Source organism: Siphateles boraxobius, unplaced genomic scaffold, assembly GCF_051911475.1.
Source record: "Siphateles boraxobius isolate OS27281-9 unplaced genomic scaffold, OSU_SipBor_1 18, whole genome shotgun sequence".
NCBI classification, from domain to species: Eukaryota; Metazoa; Chordata; class Actinopteri; order Cypriniformes; family Leuciscidae; genus Siphateles; species Siphateles boraxobius.
In genome coordinates, this window is record NW_027508788.1 from 3,719,016 (window position 1) to 3,738,102 (window position 19,087).

The 19,087-nt window shown below is 36.7% G+C and overlaps 1 protein-coding gene across 2 annotated transcripts in view; it reads right to left on the minus strand.

The window, feature by feature from the left end:
- Nucleotides 1–19,087, minus strand: part of LOC143740816 (transmembrane protein 132C) — a 173,967-nt gene that overhangs the window by 95,953 nt on the left and 58,927 nt on the right. The window contains exons 1-2 of one of the 2 annotated variants that reach the window (XM_077232881.1): nucleotides 14,039–14,190; nucleotides 13,037–13,943 (exon numbers count right to left, since the gene is read on the minus strand). In XM_077232881.1, the coding sequence (XP_077088996.1) occupies nucleotides 13,037–13,929 (893 nt within the window). In that variant the 5' untranslated portion in view covers nucleotides 13,930–13,943; nucleotides 14,039–14,190. Of the gene's footprint in view, nucleotides 1–13,036; nucleotides 13,944–14,038; nucleotides 14,191–19,087 lie in introns of those variants that run through there. The other variant, XM_077232880.1, reaches the window with a different exon arrangement.

Genomic DNA, 19,087 nt, shown 5'->3' on the forward strand with positions numbered 1-19,087 from the left:
TAAAGCATAATTTGCTAATAATGTTCCTCACACACTGTATAATATAAACATCATTTGTTCTTGGAGAACAACAGGGATTTCTGGGTAAATGTTCCTAAATGGCACAGGGCCAAAATGTCCCTTCCCCTTGATCTAATGAAATAAACTGCGGTAGGTTGTGCATCCTGCTTATGACGGAGGGGAATGATTTTTTTTGTTTGTAAATCCCTGGACGCATATATTTGTTATATTCTATTTTATTATTTGTTAATGGCTCAGTGGTGCTGGGACTAAATCAATTTGAGCTGATCTTTAAAAGCCAGCGCATCAGTGAGCACATTAGCCTGATTTGCACTTCATTATGTGCACTGATGGGCAGTGCTGAACAATCACATCAGCAGGTGCAGAGCAGAGTGGAGGGAACCCAGGCAGGTAGAACAGTGAGTGTGTGAGTGTGTGTGTGTGTGTGTGTGTGTGTGTGTGTGTGTGTGTGTGTGTGTGTGTGTGTGTGTGTGTGTGTGTGTGTGTGTGTGTGTGTGTTGCACAAATAATTGCCCTTTCTAGAAGAAAATGCAACAAAAGGTCTGCAGAGAGCTAGCGGGTGTTCCACTATTCTTTTCACCACTAAAAGAGTAAATAAAGCTTGAAAACAGAAAAACACATTTTAAAATTTGTTTGCTTTTCTGAAATGTGTCATCCTTTCCGCATGCTTGCAATTCTTCGACGATTGCTTTGGGATTTGCTATCTGGAGTTGTTGTGATGGTTTTAGATTTCTTGATGATTTGCCAGGCAAACTTTTATACAGAAAAGAGTGTTTATCCAATTTATATCTTGCGTTTGATTTAGGTTGTCCTTCACCAAATCTTAATGGAATCTTTTGGGGAAAAATATATGAATGCACATTGATTAAGTCAAGCAAATGAGGCAAAAATCCTTAAAATAATCTCTTAATTGAGGGGTTCATTTAGTAAAACCCTGAAAAGAATTAGTAATGGGTTTTTGTATAGTGGTTTTCCATTTAGTAAAAGGTCTGGTTAACAAGATTTGAAGAGCCTTTCTATTGTCTTCTACACACAAAATTTAAATGCATTTAAAATTACTTTAAGAAACACTTTTGTTCTTCATATTTTTCCCTTCACTTGAACACATGGGTTAATATGAATTTTAGCGATCTGGTCTAGTATCTAGTCAGCAATTTACATTTTTAATGCACACAATGGTTTAAAACTCATATTTGTGAGCATGAATGCATGTAATTTTATGTAGTAGAACAAAATGTGAAAGTCTCTTAAAGTGATGTAAACCACAGACCTAATTTTACTAATACATCAAAACCGGCTATTCCAAAAAAAACATTAGAAATTCCAGAGGGAGCCCATTGCAAATCAGTCTTCTGGGTTGGCCTACAAATTGACGCAATGACAAAACATCTCTGAAGCAAAAACTGATATATTTTACAGAAACTGTATATAAGTTATATTCAGGTGAAGAATTCATGTTTGGAGGCCACAATGGATGCAAGCATACGTATTAGAACCACTATCTAAACATCCTTCAGATTCTGCCAAAAAGACAATGTTTCCAGACAACTCATTCCCACAGTGACCACCTATAAACACCTATTATCACATTAGACAAGTATGTGTTATGGGTCTGGAAGCAACTTTGCGATCGGTGTCTGTGTGGATCTACTTGCGAGTGCTGGAGGTCGACATCCCCTCTCTGGTGGGTCACAGTTGGCTGATCTCTCTCTCCCCAGGGGCCGACCTCTCTGCTGAGAAAGGCATTAGACGAAGGGCCATGGGCAACTGTGGGTTTTAACAAGGTAGCTGGCTTCATTTGAGCATGTGTTGCTTATTTCTTGCTGAAACTCTCTCAGCACAGCTTATGTTTGACATATTTCCCCCTCTGCTACTGCATATTTACAGAGGCCATTGAAAACTCCTCAAGGGCATGACAGGCAATGTGGGAGAGTATATTTGTAGACTTCAGCTTTTCTGTAATCTTGAGGTCTCTGCCTAACTTCACGCCCTTGGAATAAATAAAAAAAACACGGGTAAAACAGCTCCTCCAATATATCAAAAAGTACCTCGGTATAACTTATAATATCGTACAGCATTAAAATAGCCCTTGGATGTACTACTACTTTTAATATTTCTTTAGACTTGCTCTGAAGTGCCTTAATATTAAAGTGCTTTTTCATGAAACATCGAACAGAATCTCCTCTTAGTTTTTCATATAAGCTGTTGTCTGTGGGAAATTCAGGCAATATTTCAATGAAACCACATCTGATGGTCCAAAATCAGTTATGAATCTGAGGCATCGCTCATAAGTATGATGAAGATTCGTGCTATATACTTTCTCATAACTCGCTACAAATAAGATAGACAGAATAAATGTTTAATAGCACCAGTGATTCAAAGTTCAAGAGCAAAAATAGCGTTATAGTTGGTACATTTCTATGAATGAGTTCAAACTGTCAATTTAAATTAAATTATTACAATTATTTCTTTTTGTCAGCACATAATAATGTCCCTGGCTGCAATTTTTCATACATTAAAAGGAATATACAAAATTAAATGTATATGTTCCTTTTATAACACTTCTGTATCACATAATACTCGCATAGCATTAAAATTGCCCATGGATGTATTACGGCTTCTTTTATTATTTTTTTGACTTACTCTGAAGTGCCTTAATATTGAAATGCTTTTTCATGAAACATCAAAACGGAGCTCCTCTTACTTTATTATACACTACTACTCGTTATTGTCTGAGACTATTTCAGTGGAGTACAATTGGACCACATCTAATGGTCCAAAACAGTTCAGTCTAATGTGTAGCCCGTAGGTAAAAAGGCATGATGAATCGCACCACACACGCAGGATTAATCTTTCTCATTAATGCCGCGCTGTGAACAGAAGCTTCGCATGACCGCACAGGAGGCGCAGAGGGTCTATGTTTAAACATGGAAGGCACTTGTTCAGGATTACATCGGCTACAGCTCCTTTTATGGCCAGGAAACCACCTATATCTCCATGCGGAGTCAGGCTATTGGGATATGAGTATTTTTTAGAGTTTATTATTAGTCCTATTTGGAAAAGCATGGGAAGAAACCATTATTTGCACTACTGTTCTAACTGATACAGCTTCTCTCATTGTAATATCTGAAATATTACGATAAAGAAAGCTACCGTATTGCAAGGTACTGTATACAAACTCTACATTCAGAAGAAATGCAAAAAATTAACAAAAGCAAAGGAGCAAAATCAAATCAACAGTAGCAAGCAACACTTTTGCATTTCTCATTCAAAAAAAAAAGATGTTTGTGTACATTTTCTATGGATCAGAGTAAAACTGCACTGTTAACCTTTAAAAGATCGAGATTTCGATTCAAACACCAACGCGACCTTATTCATAAATGACAACGATTCAGCTGTGTCTAAATGTCTATTAAACCTTTAACAAGTACGATCACAGCGAACATTCAGAACTGTTGGCACTGCTGCTGATTCAGAGAGAGAGATTTTGTCATGTACTGTATAGGCATGAACCATTGTATGTGGTTCGTCTCTAATTCAACCCATGTCTGTTTACTTTTCAGAGTGTCGTTAGTCAAATCCATTCCACTTTAAGACTGCCCTAATAAATTAAACTCCATTCCACGTTTTAGCTACAGCCCTGACTTCCACACAGCTGCTTCCTCAAATCCATTCCACTTGGCTCATTCAGAGCCACTATTTGCTCTTCAGTGTTGTTGTAAATGAAACGGTATGCAATAATAACAGTGTAAATTAATATTTATTTAAATCCATAATTTTGTCTGGACGAACCAATCAGACATCAAGAAATGACTGTTAAAAAAAAATGCTGCATTCGAAATCGCATACTTCACTACTATATAGAAGGCAAAAAAACGTGTTACAAAAGTAGTATTTACATATTCACAGTATTCATAAAAGAGTAGGTAAAAAGTAGACGGATGACCTACTACATCTGGTGAGATTCTGAAGTGTGCATACGCTGGACACTTTACTATCCCATGAGGCCACAGGAGAATGGCAGTGACACTGCTAGGTCACATGATAATGAGCACATAGTCAATGTAGTACGTCTAGATTACATTCATACCACACACATTCATACTACATAGAACAATACTTTTTCAGCAGTTGTGAAGTTATTGCTTATTCAAAAGAAGTACCTACTCAAGAGTAGTTTGCGGCAGAACCAGCCTGCAATGTACGAAACCACAAAATTAGTTTCAATACCTAATGGTCTCCTGTACTCCTTTTTTGATCACTGCTGGATTTGATCACTGCTGGATTTTTGATCACTGCTGGCAATACCTAATGGTCTCCTGTACTCCTTTTTTGATCACTGCTGGATGCTAATCACATTTAACATAAGTTTTTGACCATTCTTGTGCTGTCATCTGATTTGTATAATTCCTCGGATTCTAAAACATAATTTGAATCAGGTGCTAAAACAATCCAAACAAAGTGTATAAATAAACAATGATGTCAGTGAATTCCCCAAAGAGAGACTGTCCCAAGTTTATCAATGATAATTTTTCATTCTTATTCTGAAAACAGTAAAATCCTGACAGGTTCTTGTTAGTAAATAAAGCTGACAGCGCAAGAATCCCAGGAGACATTCAGAAAGAAAGAAAAAAACGGAGTGTGAGAAGCAGAAGTGGCTATAACTGTATACTTCGCAGAGAATTTTGAGTTCTGGTGAAGGTTCCAGAGATCAGCAGTCACAGACAATTTTGGGTTTCTCATTCTTTTACAAAAGTCTGTTGAAACAGATTTTGAAAAGTCTACAAAAGCGAGTAGGGCTCACTGTAATTTGTTATGGCTTTGCATCTAGGCCTTATAAATAGCCCTTTTTAACACTTTTGCAACAACAGAGATTAATCCATCATGTGGTCATCAATGCATGTCCTGTTATCTGATGATTCTGGGATTACTGGACCTGACAAGAGATCCCCCCCGGTCATCAAGAGCTTAGCCACCCAACTACACACTCTTCCAGAAGCTTCTGAGGGCTTTGCTCCAAATCGCATGCTTAAAGTGAGAGATAAAGGCCAAACCTCCCAAACAGGCTCAGTGGAGCTGATGGCCAGAATGAGGTCATTCCCGAGCCTTGAAGCACACTTCACCAATACCAGTCTAGGGAAACATCTTTCATTATTAAAGTCTTTCAATCTTTCTCCCCATCCAGCAGTGATCAAAAAAGGAGTACAGGAGACCATTAGGTATTGAAACTAATTTTGTTTCAATATCTGTAACTCAGTGGTTTCTCTTTTTTTGGCATATAATATTCCCATATTTATCAACTACAAATTAGTTTCGAAATCTAACACACTACTAGGCCTACTACAAAAAAAAAAGAAAATTGTTAAATTAAAATAAAAAGTGTCATCTACTAGATGGGTTGTAGCACTAGTAGAAATTTAGCAAATTTAAAAACAGAGAAAGTAATGTTAGATCTATGGAACCGGCTGAAATGAGTGTTAATAATTAAACGTCCAATATCAGCCAATAAATATTCAATATTGGCCCAGACGGTCAAATTGCATTTATATAAATCTGGTCGATATCAGTAAGTTTGTTTTTACAGCAAATAACCAATAAATAGCTGATGTATAAGAAATATTACAAATGTATAACCAACCATTCAAATAAAAAATATGATGCACACTGTTTTCATGTCTCTTGAGCAGAAAATCAGCATTTCAGAATGATTTCTGAAGGATCATGTGACACTGAAGACTGGAGTATCGGTGCTGAAAATTCAGCTTGGCCATCACAGGAATAAATTATATTTTCAATTATATATAAAAATAAAAAAAAATCACAATATTACTGTTTTACTGTATCCTTGTATCATGTATACTTGGTGAGATACTTAGTTCAAAAACCTGAAAAAAATATATATTGTCCAAAAAAAACAAACAAATAAAATGCATTAAAATCTAAAATCAACCTTTTTTAAAAAAAAGTCAAATTGATGTTGTGATTAGGTGAATTTAAGAGGACAAAAAATATACAAATAAAATACTTTTTTTAAGTGGTTGTAGATTTCAGGTGACTTGCAAAAGACATAATAAAGTTTAAGTTTAGGCTAGCAAACTTCAAAGACCACTATTATGGACATCAATTTCTCTCTCTGGGAATAGGTCTGGTTCTTCAAGTCAGAAAACAAACAGCTTTACCCGACAGTGGCGGCCTTGCTGTGAACTGCAGGGAGGAAAAGCGAGAAGCATCTGAGCCCAGTGCTGACCATCCACAGTTAGTAATACTGATCAGGGTTCGACTTAATGAACTACAAAACGAGCCCATAAGAAAGAGAGGCAAAAACGCCCATTCCTCTCAGGACCCCCCAGGTCTGTGCAAAACATGTGATGAGGCGAAGTGAATAATAATTAAGGAAAATAATAATCTGGTGCCTTCAGTCAAATAATGACAGCCACCATGCTGAAAGCAGGTTGAGAGATTCATGGATGGGGATGCATTAAAAATCATTACCAAGAAATGTGCGCACTAGGATTATTCGCTGCGGGCAGTCGCTGATTGCTTTGTGAAGGGAGCCTGTGCGACAAGGAAATCAAAATGAAGCTTGAGAGCGAATTAGTTTCCCCTGTGCACAAATCACTAATTACTTATTAATGGCCAGATGAAGAGAGTCAATGCCTTCAAAGTAAACACGTGCCAGCGACCCTGGAGGGGCAGAAGGAAATTGGGAGGAATTGCTCTGTAAACTGTGATGGCAACTAATCAAGTTCAGTGCCTCTTGCAGCCTTCAATACATCGGTGAAAGAGGCCAATTCATAGCGCTTTCTCTAAGGGGAAACTGAAAAAAAAATGCATAGAACAATCTGTGTGTGTGTGTGTGTGTGTGTGTGTGTGTGTGTGTGTGTGTGTGTGAGTGTGAGTGTGTGTGTGTGTGTGTGTGTGTGTGTGTGTGTGTGAGTGTGAGTATGAGAGAGAGAGAGAGAGAGAGAGAGAGAGAGAGAGAGAGAGAGAGAGAGAGAGAGAGAGAGAGAGAGAGAGAGAGAGAGAGAGAGAGAGAGAGAGAGAGAGAGAGAGAGAGAGGTAAACAGTGGACGAAAGAAACCGCATTTCAGAAGCATCATGAAGAAAAAGCATCATGAAGAAACACGTATTTTGTCCATACAATGAAAGAGAATTGGGACCAAGGACAGCTGTGGTCACTGGTCACCAGTGACATTCATTGTACAGAAAAATTGGCACAATATACTGGGACCATATTGGTTATTTGGTGACATTAGAGGTTGTTTTTTTTTTATTTAAAATATTGTTCGATATTGGATGTTAAACCCATTTTTACAGTTAGATTACCCTTGCAGTCATCTAACACCTTTAAAAACACCAATTATGTAATAACATTGTTAAATATTATCTTTAGCAAATCTCAAAATGAAAATCCATTTTTCATACTGTATATAGTTTTGTGATCCCTAAATTCACATGCAAAATTAAATAAAAAAAATTCACTGTAGTGTTTTACAGTATTTATTTAGACAAAATAGAACAGAATTTTATGTGGAAGACATTTGGTGTTCCATACAAAAAAGAAAATCATATTGGCTTCACTCAATTTTTTCACCCAAAAATTATCCCATAATTTACTCAAGCCATCCTAGGTGTATATGACTTTCTTTTTTCAGTCAAATACAATCGGAGTTATCTTAAAAAAATATCCTGGCTCTTCCAAGCTTTATGATGGGAGTGAATGAAACCATTTTTATTTTTTTTGAAGCCCAATAAAGCGCATCCATCCATCATAAAAGTAATCCATACAGCTCCAGGGGCTGTATGGATCATTGCTATAAAGGCCTTCTGAAGCGAAGCGATGTGTTTTTGCAAGAAAAATATCCATCTTTATAACTTTATAAGCGTAATCACTAGCTTCCAGTCTGCCGTACACAAGTCTAGTTCCAGCGGAAGAGTGACCTCTGACCCGACGCATGACATACCGACGAACACAGAAGCACAGAGGATATAGCAAAACAAAACACCAATTTTTAAAGAGAAAGGTCGGAGGAGCTTGAGTTTGTTGCCCAGCCCTATTTGTTTGAACCGCGAGAGGCATCTACTCTCATAAGCTTACGCTACGCCTATGGCGGAACTCGACTCTCTCGTGAACATGCGGACGGCCATTACAGGAAGCTTTATGGATGTTTTTCTTATAAAAGACAAACAGACACAGACAAATGCAAACAAACAAGTTGGCCAATGTTTTTAGAATTTTATGAAAAACAACTGTCATGTTCACACTGCCCCAACAGACACTGACAAACACTGATTGAACATGTTCGGTCGGATGAAAACAAACCCTGACCAATGCTAAGAGATGCCGATAGGGGTAACGCACTGATCTGACAAAACCATACTATATCACTAGAAAAAAAAACTGTAAAACATGGAAGTATTATTCAATCATTTAAGACATTTCTACTTTTATAGAACCTTTTTGGGAAAAAGGGTTCTTTAAAATTGAGTCAAAAACCCAGAAGCCCATCAAACCTTTTTTCTAAAAGTGTTGGAACAACCCAAGGATGAACACATGATAACAGAATATTTGGGTAAACTGTCTCTTGAATAAAAGTATTATGTCAAAAATGTATTAAAATACATATAAATGTATTCTTCTCTTTTTCACAGTTAGACAAAGTACAGTGATTGGATTATTAAACAGAGGACAATGGATCTACAGAACTGCTGTACTTGAGCACAACAGTGTGAAAACTGCATTATGGACGGCCTTTCAATCAGCTATTTAAACGTAAATCTTTTGCTTATTCAAAAAGTAAGTTAAATTATGTGTCCACAAGGCTATTAAAGTGTAATGCAATAATTATATTCACTGTCATTCATTTATTTGACACAGTGAAATTCAAGACAGATTCATGTTTATGAACCAGTCAAATCACAGAGCCAATCAACTTTTGGTCATTTGTACTCATCAGAATGGTGTATATGCAATTGGAGTAAAATTGGATGAGGATTAATATCTCTGCTCCGGCAAAATAAGAAATTGTCCATAAGGAACGATTATTCATTTGCATGTATTAGCATATATTCCACCGGGACATGCAGAAACGTGTAAGATTGTTTAGTCAAAATTACAATACAGCAGGGGCTATTTATTTTTTGAGAGGCTGCTAATTTGTTTGTGAGGGAAGCTTGTTTCCATTTGCATTATGAATCAGGTAAATAAATCCCATCTCAACATGTTACTGCTCTCCAAACGGCTAATGAGGCAAAAAGCAAGGAAGTGCAAGCTCCTAATACAAAAAACTGGCCTGAGAATTAAAATCATGACTTTAAGAGATTGTTCATCACCAATAAACATTGCAATCAGGAGTTCTATTCTCAGGGAAAGATTAAAGATGTTGGCTGATTAGAAATTTAAGAACGACTGTATCATGTAATCTGAAACCTCAATCTTGCTAAAAAAAAAATAATAGTCTGTTCTGGAGCAGGTTTTTTTTTCTTCAGAGTATCCGTTTTCTCTTGCTTAAAGCGGAATTCCTCTCACAAAAGAATGGGAAAAAATAATGAAAAGGCTTACATTCCTGGGTAAATTGCTACTACACTTTTGTTATTAATTATATTTTATTATAATAACTATAATTTTAATGATTATTTTTTATTTCTATAATGACAATAATAATCATAATTGTATATATTTAACATTTTATATATTATTGAATATATCTAAATGTACCTAAATATACTTATTTCATTAATTTATTTTATTAAATAATTTATTTATAGATTTTTATTTACAAATTATTTGCAGTAGCACTTCCCCCATGTAAACCATTTCATCCATATATGCGGCAAAAAACAGGAAGGTGCACTTGAAAATATCAATCCACCAGTTCACTGTACATGTTGTATTTATTTGCAGGCCGTCCTGGAGAAAGTCTGGCAGTTAAATGCGATTCTCAGGAGCTATTCTGTTTTACCCTGATTGTGTTAGGTAGGGAAAAGCTGATCATGGAGCATTTTTATCCCTATAGGCTGATGGTAAGATGAGGAGATCTGGCTCCACCAGCAACACGACCGGTTTAAACCGTATTCCGCCGCCCATCGTAACTTCCCCCTCCCCCCAGCACACACACACACACACACACATACACAACACACATACACAACACACATGCACAACACATCAACAGAAAGGGACCCTAGAGAAACAGCCATATCAGCAGCGCTCAGCTGGTCACTATTTAAAAAACTGTTTGGTTGGAACTCGGAGTGCAGCCCAAGCTTAGAACAGAGCTGTGCCTATCTCCAGGGGTTGAGGGGACTTGGAGTCATCACAAAGACATTTAGGCATAAAGTAGAGGAAAGGCAAAAAAAGAAAAAACAAACCCTTTTATATAGGATCTTATCACCACCCTATATGAACACAGGAGGAACTACAGAGGAATCACCATCACTAAACAGTTTCCCACAGCACAACATAACCCAAGACATCACAAATTGACTTGCTATTGACTTAACTTCTTCTTTCTGCATTAATTAAAGCTGGCCTGATAACTATTAGAAACTGCTGTTTTTAATGCTAAAGCACCCTTGAAGAACATTTCCAAAAACAACGCATCTGCCAGGAGCTTCTTTATTTCTGTCTACATCAAAGGCAATTAATTTCTGAGGTTTTTATTTCTGTATGCTAAGCTTCATTCATTGATCTAGTAAACACCCATATTATTATTACATATAAATTAGATAGCTGCAAACTGGCTTCTATTGAGACTGGAACACTTAAAGTTCATTAATCACGCATGAGATAGTGGCCGGCTGTAAGCTAATGTTAACCGAGGTTGACCAATTTGCCAAGGCTGTCAGCGAATAACTCAAAGCATAATTCATATATCAGGCGTGAGAATACAAACAGGAGTGAAAAAAAATTCTCTCACGGTCATTTACTCCCTAGCACAGAATGTCTTTAGTCGCTTCATCAAATCCGCTTGTTCTAATTAGAGCTCAACACTCAATTAATCAATAAAGAATTTTCTAACTTTTTCACACAGGGTTGTAAGGAAAATTGATTTCAAACAATCATATTGTATAGTTTACACAGGTCTTCCTTGATTTAATATTTTGTATTCAGTTGCATTTACTAATTAAGAGTTAAATATACTCATTGAGAGTTAATTGTTAATTGTTTTGCAAGGGAAATCTATTAAATTACATTTAGGCTTAGCTTAGGCCTTTCACCCCTCCCGGAGCATAGGTCATCGACAACTTTTCTCAAGCGTCTGCAGTCCTGGGAAATTTTCTCCAGCTCTACCACATCTCTTTGGTGTCTGCCTGCCAAATCTCTTCTCCAGGTGTTTTTAGGTCTCCCCCTTTTCCTTTTGTCTTGCGGATTCAGGAACTGTCTGGTGATGCTTGTACTTGGTTTACGCAAGATGTGCCCATCTCCACTTCCTGATTTCTTGTTCTGCAGGAGGCTGGTTCGTCCTCTGCCATAAGTCGCAATTTCTGATGGTGTCTAGCCAGCGGATCTGAAGGATTCTGCATAGACAGCTGTTGATAAAGGTCTGGATTTTCCTGATGATTTATTTTATTGTTCTCCAGGTTTCTGCTCCATAAAGAAGGACCGACTTGACATTGGAGTTGAAGAGGCTGACTTTGGTGTGTGTTGTGAGCCGGCGGGAGTTCCACACATTTTTCATCATGAGGAATCATGCTCTCTCCTTCCCGATTCTTGCCTTGACGTCTGCACCTCCTTGTTTGTCGATGATGCTCCCTAGGTATGTGAACAACTTCACTTGGTCTACGGGTTTTTCTCTAAGCTTTACTGGTTCTGTGCTGGTTGCGTGAATTGGTGACACCATTGCTATTTAGGCTATCTAGGTGTCATTTAATAAATGTCACAAGTTAAACTTTGACATATTTTCTCCTAGAAGGTGGAGTCAGTGGCTTCCAACGGGTAGGATGTAGGTCTATTCTATTAAGTTTGTGAACATCAATGCTAAATGCAAATTAATAAAATTCAGCTAAATATGCATACTTAAAATAGCTTATCAACATTTAAAAGGAAAGAGAAAACACTTCCCAGTCCTCACATATTGCTTTGGACATCAAAGATTGTGTTCAATCAAACTATATGCTATTTCGATTTTAAAAAAAATAGAAGTAAGACCAATATCAACAGTTGAGATGATATGCCCTCATCCTTGAAACCCATGAACTTTATACAGAGTAAAAGAAAATACATTGCAGACTACATTTACAGTCCGATACTTTCCAACCAATTAATTTCCATAACCTTTTAATGACATTCAGTCATTTGTGAAGATTAGAAGTTGTATAGAGAACATAGTTACAAAGAGTACTTTCTAGCCCAATAAGTACTTTAGAACTAAGAATAACTAGAACTAGTAGAGACTATAGTAACATTTTATCTATAACATATAGTGACATGAAGACTATTCATTTGTGGGATTTTTCCAGGCCGAGAAGTAGCACTTTTGAAATTATTTGATATTTCCAGGACTTTGGGAACATACAGGATCACATGCAGTGATGATAAATACGGTTTGTGCCAACCACAATGAATTTTGAGAGCATGAAATCATCAAAATAAAGAGCCATAGAGAAACTAAAATTGTCAATTTATTCATCCTGCCTCAGAAAGCAGCATGTCCACTCAAACCAAAATTGGATTTAAGACAAGTTGATTTTGAATACAACTTCCCAAAAAATTCAAAAAAATATTTTGATCATTAAATTCCAGGCAACATTTTCCAGGTAAAATATTTTCAATACCACAAATAGTTATAGGGGGTTGGAAGCAAAAAATGGTCGTCAAAGAGTTTTGTTTAGTTTGTTTTGCATTTAGAGAGATATTGTGTAGTTATCAAAATGTCAGATCTGTTCTTTTCCATGAAATACTACATGATGATCAATGGCTGTCAAGTCCAGCTATCAATTATCAAAATCAACAAAGCTATCAAAGTAAAAAAAATATAGATATTTAAAAGCATTTCTAGCAGTGGTCACTCACCTTAAAGTGAAGATCTCTACTGACGAAAGGGTGGAGACAGCGAGGAAGCCTGACACCGTCTCCCTCTGCCTGATGGGTCTTGAGGGAACCATCACCACAAAGTTACTGTCCAAACGCAGCTCAGAGAGTGGCTGGAACAGCCGTACACTGCCGATCCTACGCATGGGTGTGGGCCCTGAGAAGTAACCGGCCGGACCCAGTTGGCCAGAGCGGATGGAATTGGTCTTGCGGGAGTCCTCAGAGCTGCATTCCCCAGTGTCAGTGGATTGTAGCATGTAATACAGCTCCACGGGAGTGCCTTCAACCAGCTCAGGAGATCTCTGTCGACCTGGTATGACACTAGGGGGACTGAACCAGCTAGGTAGTGGCTCCAGTTCAGCCACACACAGTCCAAGTTCCCCTTTCAGATGACAGGTGCCTCGTACTTCCTGGGTTTCATGGAAGGCAAACATCCTGACACACGGCAACTTGTCCATGGCACTGTAGTCGTCCCAGTCCCGGCCTACTAAGTAGAAGAGAACCTGAACCTTTGGCCAACTAGGATGGATTCGCTCACTGATGATGAAAGTCTGTACTTTCCAATTAAAACTAAAGAGTGGAGAGGAAGTGGATAGTGGAGATGTGGATGAAGGGCTGTTGAAGAGTCCCTGGCCCAGAAGCTCCATGGGCACGGGCTGTTCCACATACAACGGTCCGTAACTGGCATTGACCGACGGCATTTTTCTGGCTTGTTGTATAAAGAAAAGTTCTGTACGAACCTGCAGGCTGGAGTTCCTCATGATGTCCTGGTTGGCTTCTTTTAGGAAGAAGGCAGACTCTGCATTTAACACCTGATATCGGACCGGAAGATACGTCGGGATGGCACCAAATCTCTGCAGCCCTTCCATCAGCATCCGGCTGTCAATGACTGCCAAATAATGGAGAAGACAGGAAAGACATCACTCATCCATCTATCAGACAGTAAGAGCTCTAAACCCGACCTATCAACTTGCATGCTCTTACATGCTCTAAAGCAAGGATAATTTGTCTCCACGCCCTATTCTGCAATCCCATCTCAAGGCAACTGGACTCTTTTATTGAATGCCTTCAACCAGCAGTTCACTACAGATATTTGGGGTGATGGAAGGACCCAAGAGGCTCCATTGATTTTGCGTCACAGCGCTAGTCTGAGAGAAAGAGATGCTGGCGATTTGTGACAGCTGGTGGCAGACAAATGTTATTGGTGCTTAAGGCATACACTACAGCACAGCAGGAAGAGGCATATATACAGTACCATTGTGCAACAAAGTATTTCATGTTTTTTTTTTTAAAGGTTTTTGCCAATGAATATAGATTGAGTTTGGGGATTTCTACTTGTTCTACAGCATTTGTATACAGAAAGTTATCTGTTTTTTTATTCTTTTTATACATATAGGTAATGTAATCACCTATAATAAATCAAATCATCTCATGAATATTGAGTTAATATAGTGGAATCAGATCGTTTTGTTTCAGGCGAACCAGATCTTGAGAAGAGTAATGCAAAATGTCAGTAAAGAAAGGTGGGAGTAAAACTTTACTCTAAGACTATTTTCCTGTGGGACTAAAATATTATTATTTTTGGCAGAAATAAAAAACGGGAGAGAGAAAGAAAAAGTGAGAAAGATAAAGAGTAAAGACAGAGAAGAAAAAAATCAGAGAAAAAAAGGCACAAAAGATTCACTGAACATTGTGCTACACCAGACTGATTAACTCAAGTTGAAATACCAAAATTTCTTTTCAAAATTGCTACCTAAAAAAAAAAAAATGATTCATTTGCAGACATTGTCTTTCTCTTGGAAACAAGCAGGATTTCACATTTAGCCATTTGGAAGAATCAGATGGGCATTTTGAAAAATGGCAGTAAACCAGCAATTCTTTGTGTCTCTGTCAAACAAAATGTTTAGCAAAATTATTGCATGCTCAATGTGTACTGAAAATGATAGTGAAACTTCTAGTGAACCTTTGTTTAAACTTACTAAAAATCAAATATTATTCTGTAGAATAACTTAACAGAATAGTATGGATTGAAGCCATTATATTAAAGCAGATTAAAGAAAGAAGCGTGATTATAAAAAAGAAAGTAGATATTAGCAACGATATTAACACGTTGGCCAACCACGATAATTATGATCATGTTATGAAAGATAATACGTAAATTATATTATTTATAGATTGACAAATTGACATTACGTGAATAATTTGGTCATGGTATGGCCCTGTTTACGATATATTAACTCATCAAATATACATTATATTACAATATTACGATTCTATAAAATTAATATATAAAAGGAAAGCTCCATACAAAGAAGTCCTAGATGTATCAATAGAGCAGAAGGAATAAACTAAATAACTAAAATAACTTGTAAATCCATTAATGACTGTGATAAAAGAGAGAACGTGTTAAACTGTTCCATCTTTGCTGGATCAGTTAAATCGCTCCTCTTTTTCTCTGAAATTAGCATATGTTCATCCTAAACTGTATTTAAAGCCTAATTAGCTGGTGAGCCAAAATAATTTGCTTGGGTTAATTAAAATTTTGTGTACACAATTTGGATACAGCCAAGAATTTTCATTTAAAACTGTCAGAAGGATGCCAAAACTGTTCTCTCATTGAAAAGCATCTACCTAAAGGTGCCTAATACCACATGGATTAGTAAATATAGATTAAAACAATTTGGTCTCAAACATAGTTTGGGGAGATGAAGTGAAATCATGCATTAAAAAAGGGTTAAGACAGAAAAAAAGAGGTGGCACTCAAGCTTCTGTCACCATTTTTTTAACAGTTTCAGACAGCCTTATAATTGTTTCTATTCAAAGCACATTTTGAATGATTGCAAGATAACTGGTTCAACATTATACTTAAATATTTTGACTAAACATATGGTGCTTCATTTAGTAATTCATTACAATACAGACCAAATAATATATTACAGCATGAAAACAAATTCATAACTTTCTCTGTTCTTAATGATTAATGTGTGGGAGAAGATCAATTTTCATTTGATTTATTATTTAATTGTATAAAAGGCCAAGGGTTTTATTTTTATGGTTACATTATTCTTCATAGACTCTGGTTAGCAGAAGACACTAAAGAACCAAAAACTGAACTCTAAAGTCAGTTTTTTGCTTGCTTGATGGCCACTCTTAAGGTGATGATACACAGGGCAACTTTGTGAGCAATGTCGCTGGGCAATGTTGCCGTCAACGGGCAACCAGGTGAGACACAGGGCCCAATACCAATCTAAATTATCCAGATAGAAATGTATTGCCCATTTTAGTGAGAGTTAGATGGCTTAGATGAAACTCTGAACAAGTAACTGAAATACATGCTGCCATGGTAATTTAGGATATGCTCTAGCATGGAAAACTGTCCCAACTTCAAATTCTGGCCTTCAGGGAAAGTTAACATAATAAGGTTTTGAGGCATCATAATTAAATTGTACTCTGGCCATTTTCTCAGCTGCCAATAAAAAATGTGTATAATCCTGCTGTAAGAGAAGTAGGAGTTTCACATGATAGTAGCCAACTGCTGAGCTAATAGATATCATTAATAATGGTAATCATTCAGAGTGCCCACACTGTGACTTGCCATCACTTAAAGGCAAGTAGGACCACTGCACACATCTTTCAATTGTAGCCACCTAATAGAAAGAAAATCAAGAAGCCAAATCATATCTTAGTCCACTTGAAAAATTAGGTGTTATGACTGGGTAGATATGGATGCCCAAGGCACAATATCACAGTGCAACAGTATTACGACCAGGCACTGAAAAAAGGAAAAAATTGTAACCATATAACCCTATAAGGTCAAGCAATGCCAAGGGTTTGGAAAGGGTACGGAGCAAACCCCAAAAAAACTCAAATCAGTTGAAAATGACAAGCAAATTATGACAAGAGAAGAAGCTCATATAAGCAATTATTAAGCAGTAATTTGCAAGCAAAACGGAATGAAACGATTCGTAAACATCAAATTTGCTAGTTAAACTTGTGAATGTTAATAAATTACAATCATTCGTAAATACATTTTCAATGAAACACTTCTTCTATGTTACTTTTTTTGCATGACAAGGGATAGTTCACCCAAAAATTATAATGGGATCAACTGGCATATTTTTTTGGAAGTCCATCAAAGCGTATCTGTCCATGATAAAAGTGCTTGAAACGGCTCTGGCGGGTAAGGCCTTCTGAAGTGAAGCGAGGCGTTCGTGTAAGAAAAATATAATTTTTTAAAATGTTATCGACTATAATAACTAGCTTCTGGCAGACGGCATTACGCAAGTCGACTTACGCCAAAAGAGTAACACTTGACGATGTATGACGTAGGATGTAGGTTCAAACAAACAGGGCTGGGCAACTGGGTTCGTCATTACGTTGTGCATCAAGTTCAAGGTTTACTCTTTTGGCGTTAAGTTGGAAGAGCCAGGGCATTTCTTAATAAAACTCCGATTGTATTCATCTGAAAGAAGAATGTCATATACACCTAGGATGGCTTCAGGGAGAGTAAATCATGGGCTAATTTTCATTTTTGGGTGAACTATCCCTTTAATGAATCATTCTCCTATGGATATATAATACAATTTTAGTACAAAATGTATGTATTTTTTGTGTTAAAATATTTATTTGATTTTATTGTTATGCAGTAATAGCTTTGTATGTCTATGAATGTTAGCACATATATTTAGTTTTTATGCTATTGGATATATAGCACTTTTAAGTTAAAGTCCAATTCATTAGATGCAATATGGTAAATGTACTGTCCTCAGCATAGTTTTAGTGTTTTGACAGTCAGATAGACTCCCTTCCCTCACACAACTCTGAAGACAAGAAGTTTATTTGCCCACAGGTTTCATGGTCTGAAATATGCAGTGAAACTACAAATAAAACAGTAAATATTTTTCCAATAGAATCAGGTGGGCTATTGTCTATAGTGATACTGATGGTGCAAATAAAAAAAATGCTAAATCTTTTTCACCTCCGAATAAAAGCATTCTGTAGGAATTTTACAACAATTCTGTGTGTGAGCTTCTCCTCTTGTAGGACATTATAGTTAACATTTTTTAACTGGTTGCAAAAGTTTCTTCCATTTACAAACTTCTTTAGTATTTGGCACAAACATTTTATGGCTTTTTTGCAGGTCTTTCACTAATGTACAGTGTAAGAAATAAATATTCATTTTGAGAATATCAAAATGCCACTTTATTAGTGTTTTTTATTATATGGCTAGTGTTGGGCAAGTTACTTCCAAACTGTAATACATTATACATTACTTGTTACTGTTATTTAAAAGTAATTCATTACCTTACAATATTGCTGTCTCAGAATTGTAATGCGTTACATTACTTCTGTATTACTTTTGAGTTACTTTCACCAAAATAGCTATACAGTAGTAGAACTTAATATTCTAAGGCTGTAACGTTGTGATATGAAACCGAAATCGTGACACTCAGATCCACGAACTTGCATAATCGCGACACACCCCTTCCAACTCCAAGAGTTATCCTTCCCGTCCAGATCCAATGCTACCACATCTTTAAATTACTATTAGTATTATTTGAATTTTGAAGTTAACATTATACAATATGTAGACCTACACCACAAAAGTAGTTGAGGATAAATTATTTAAAATTGGGGAATTCCAGCGTTACGGACGTGACATTTGCAGTCAAAACTTGAAATATAAATTCTCAGAAAATTAATTTAATACCAATATATTGAAACGTCTGTTTATAGGCTACCCCCTTAAAGGAGTCCATACATTAGAAAAATATCAGTCTACACATGCGTTTTATATTTAATATGAGGGAAATACACACGCATTCAAGCATGACAAAAAAAATAATTTAACTTTTAGGAGGCAAAAGATCGCGAATCAGCAACGTCAACTTCATCTTTATTAATAAACAATTAAAATGTCTCCTTTCTATATTTGACATATTCATAATCATTGCTTTTGCCAGTTCTTTGTGACAGCTTTTAGGTGCTTTATCGGCAGCGCCGCCGCCACCCTTACATCATGTTACGTGAACG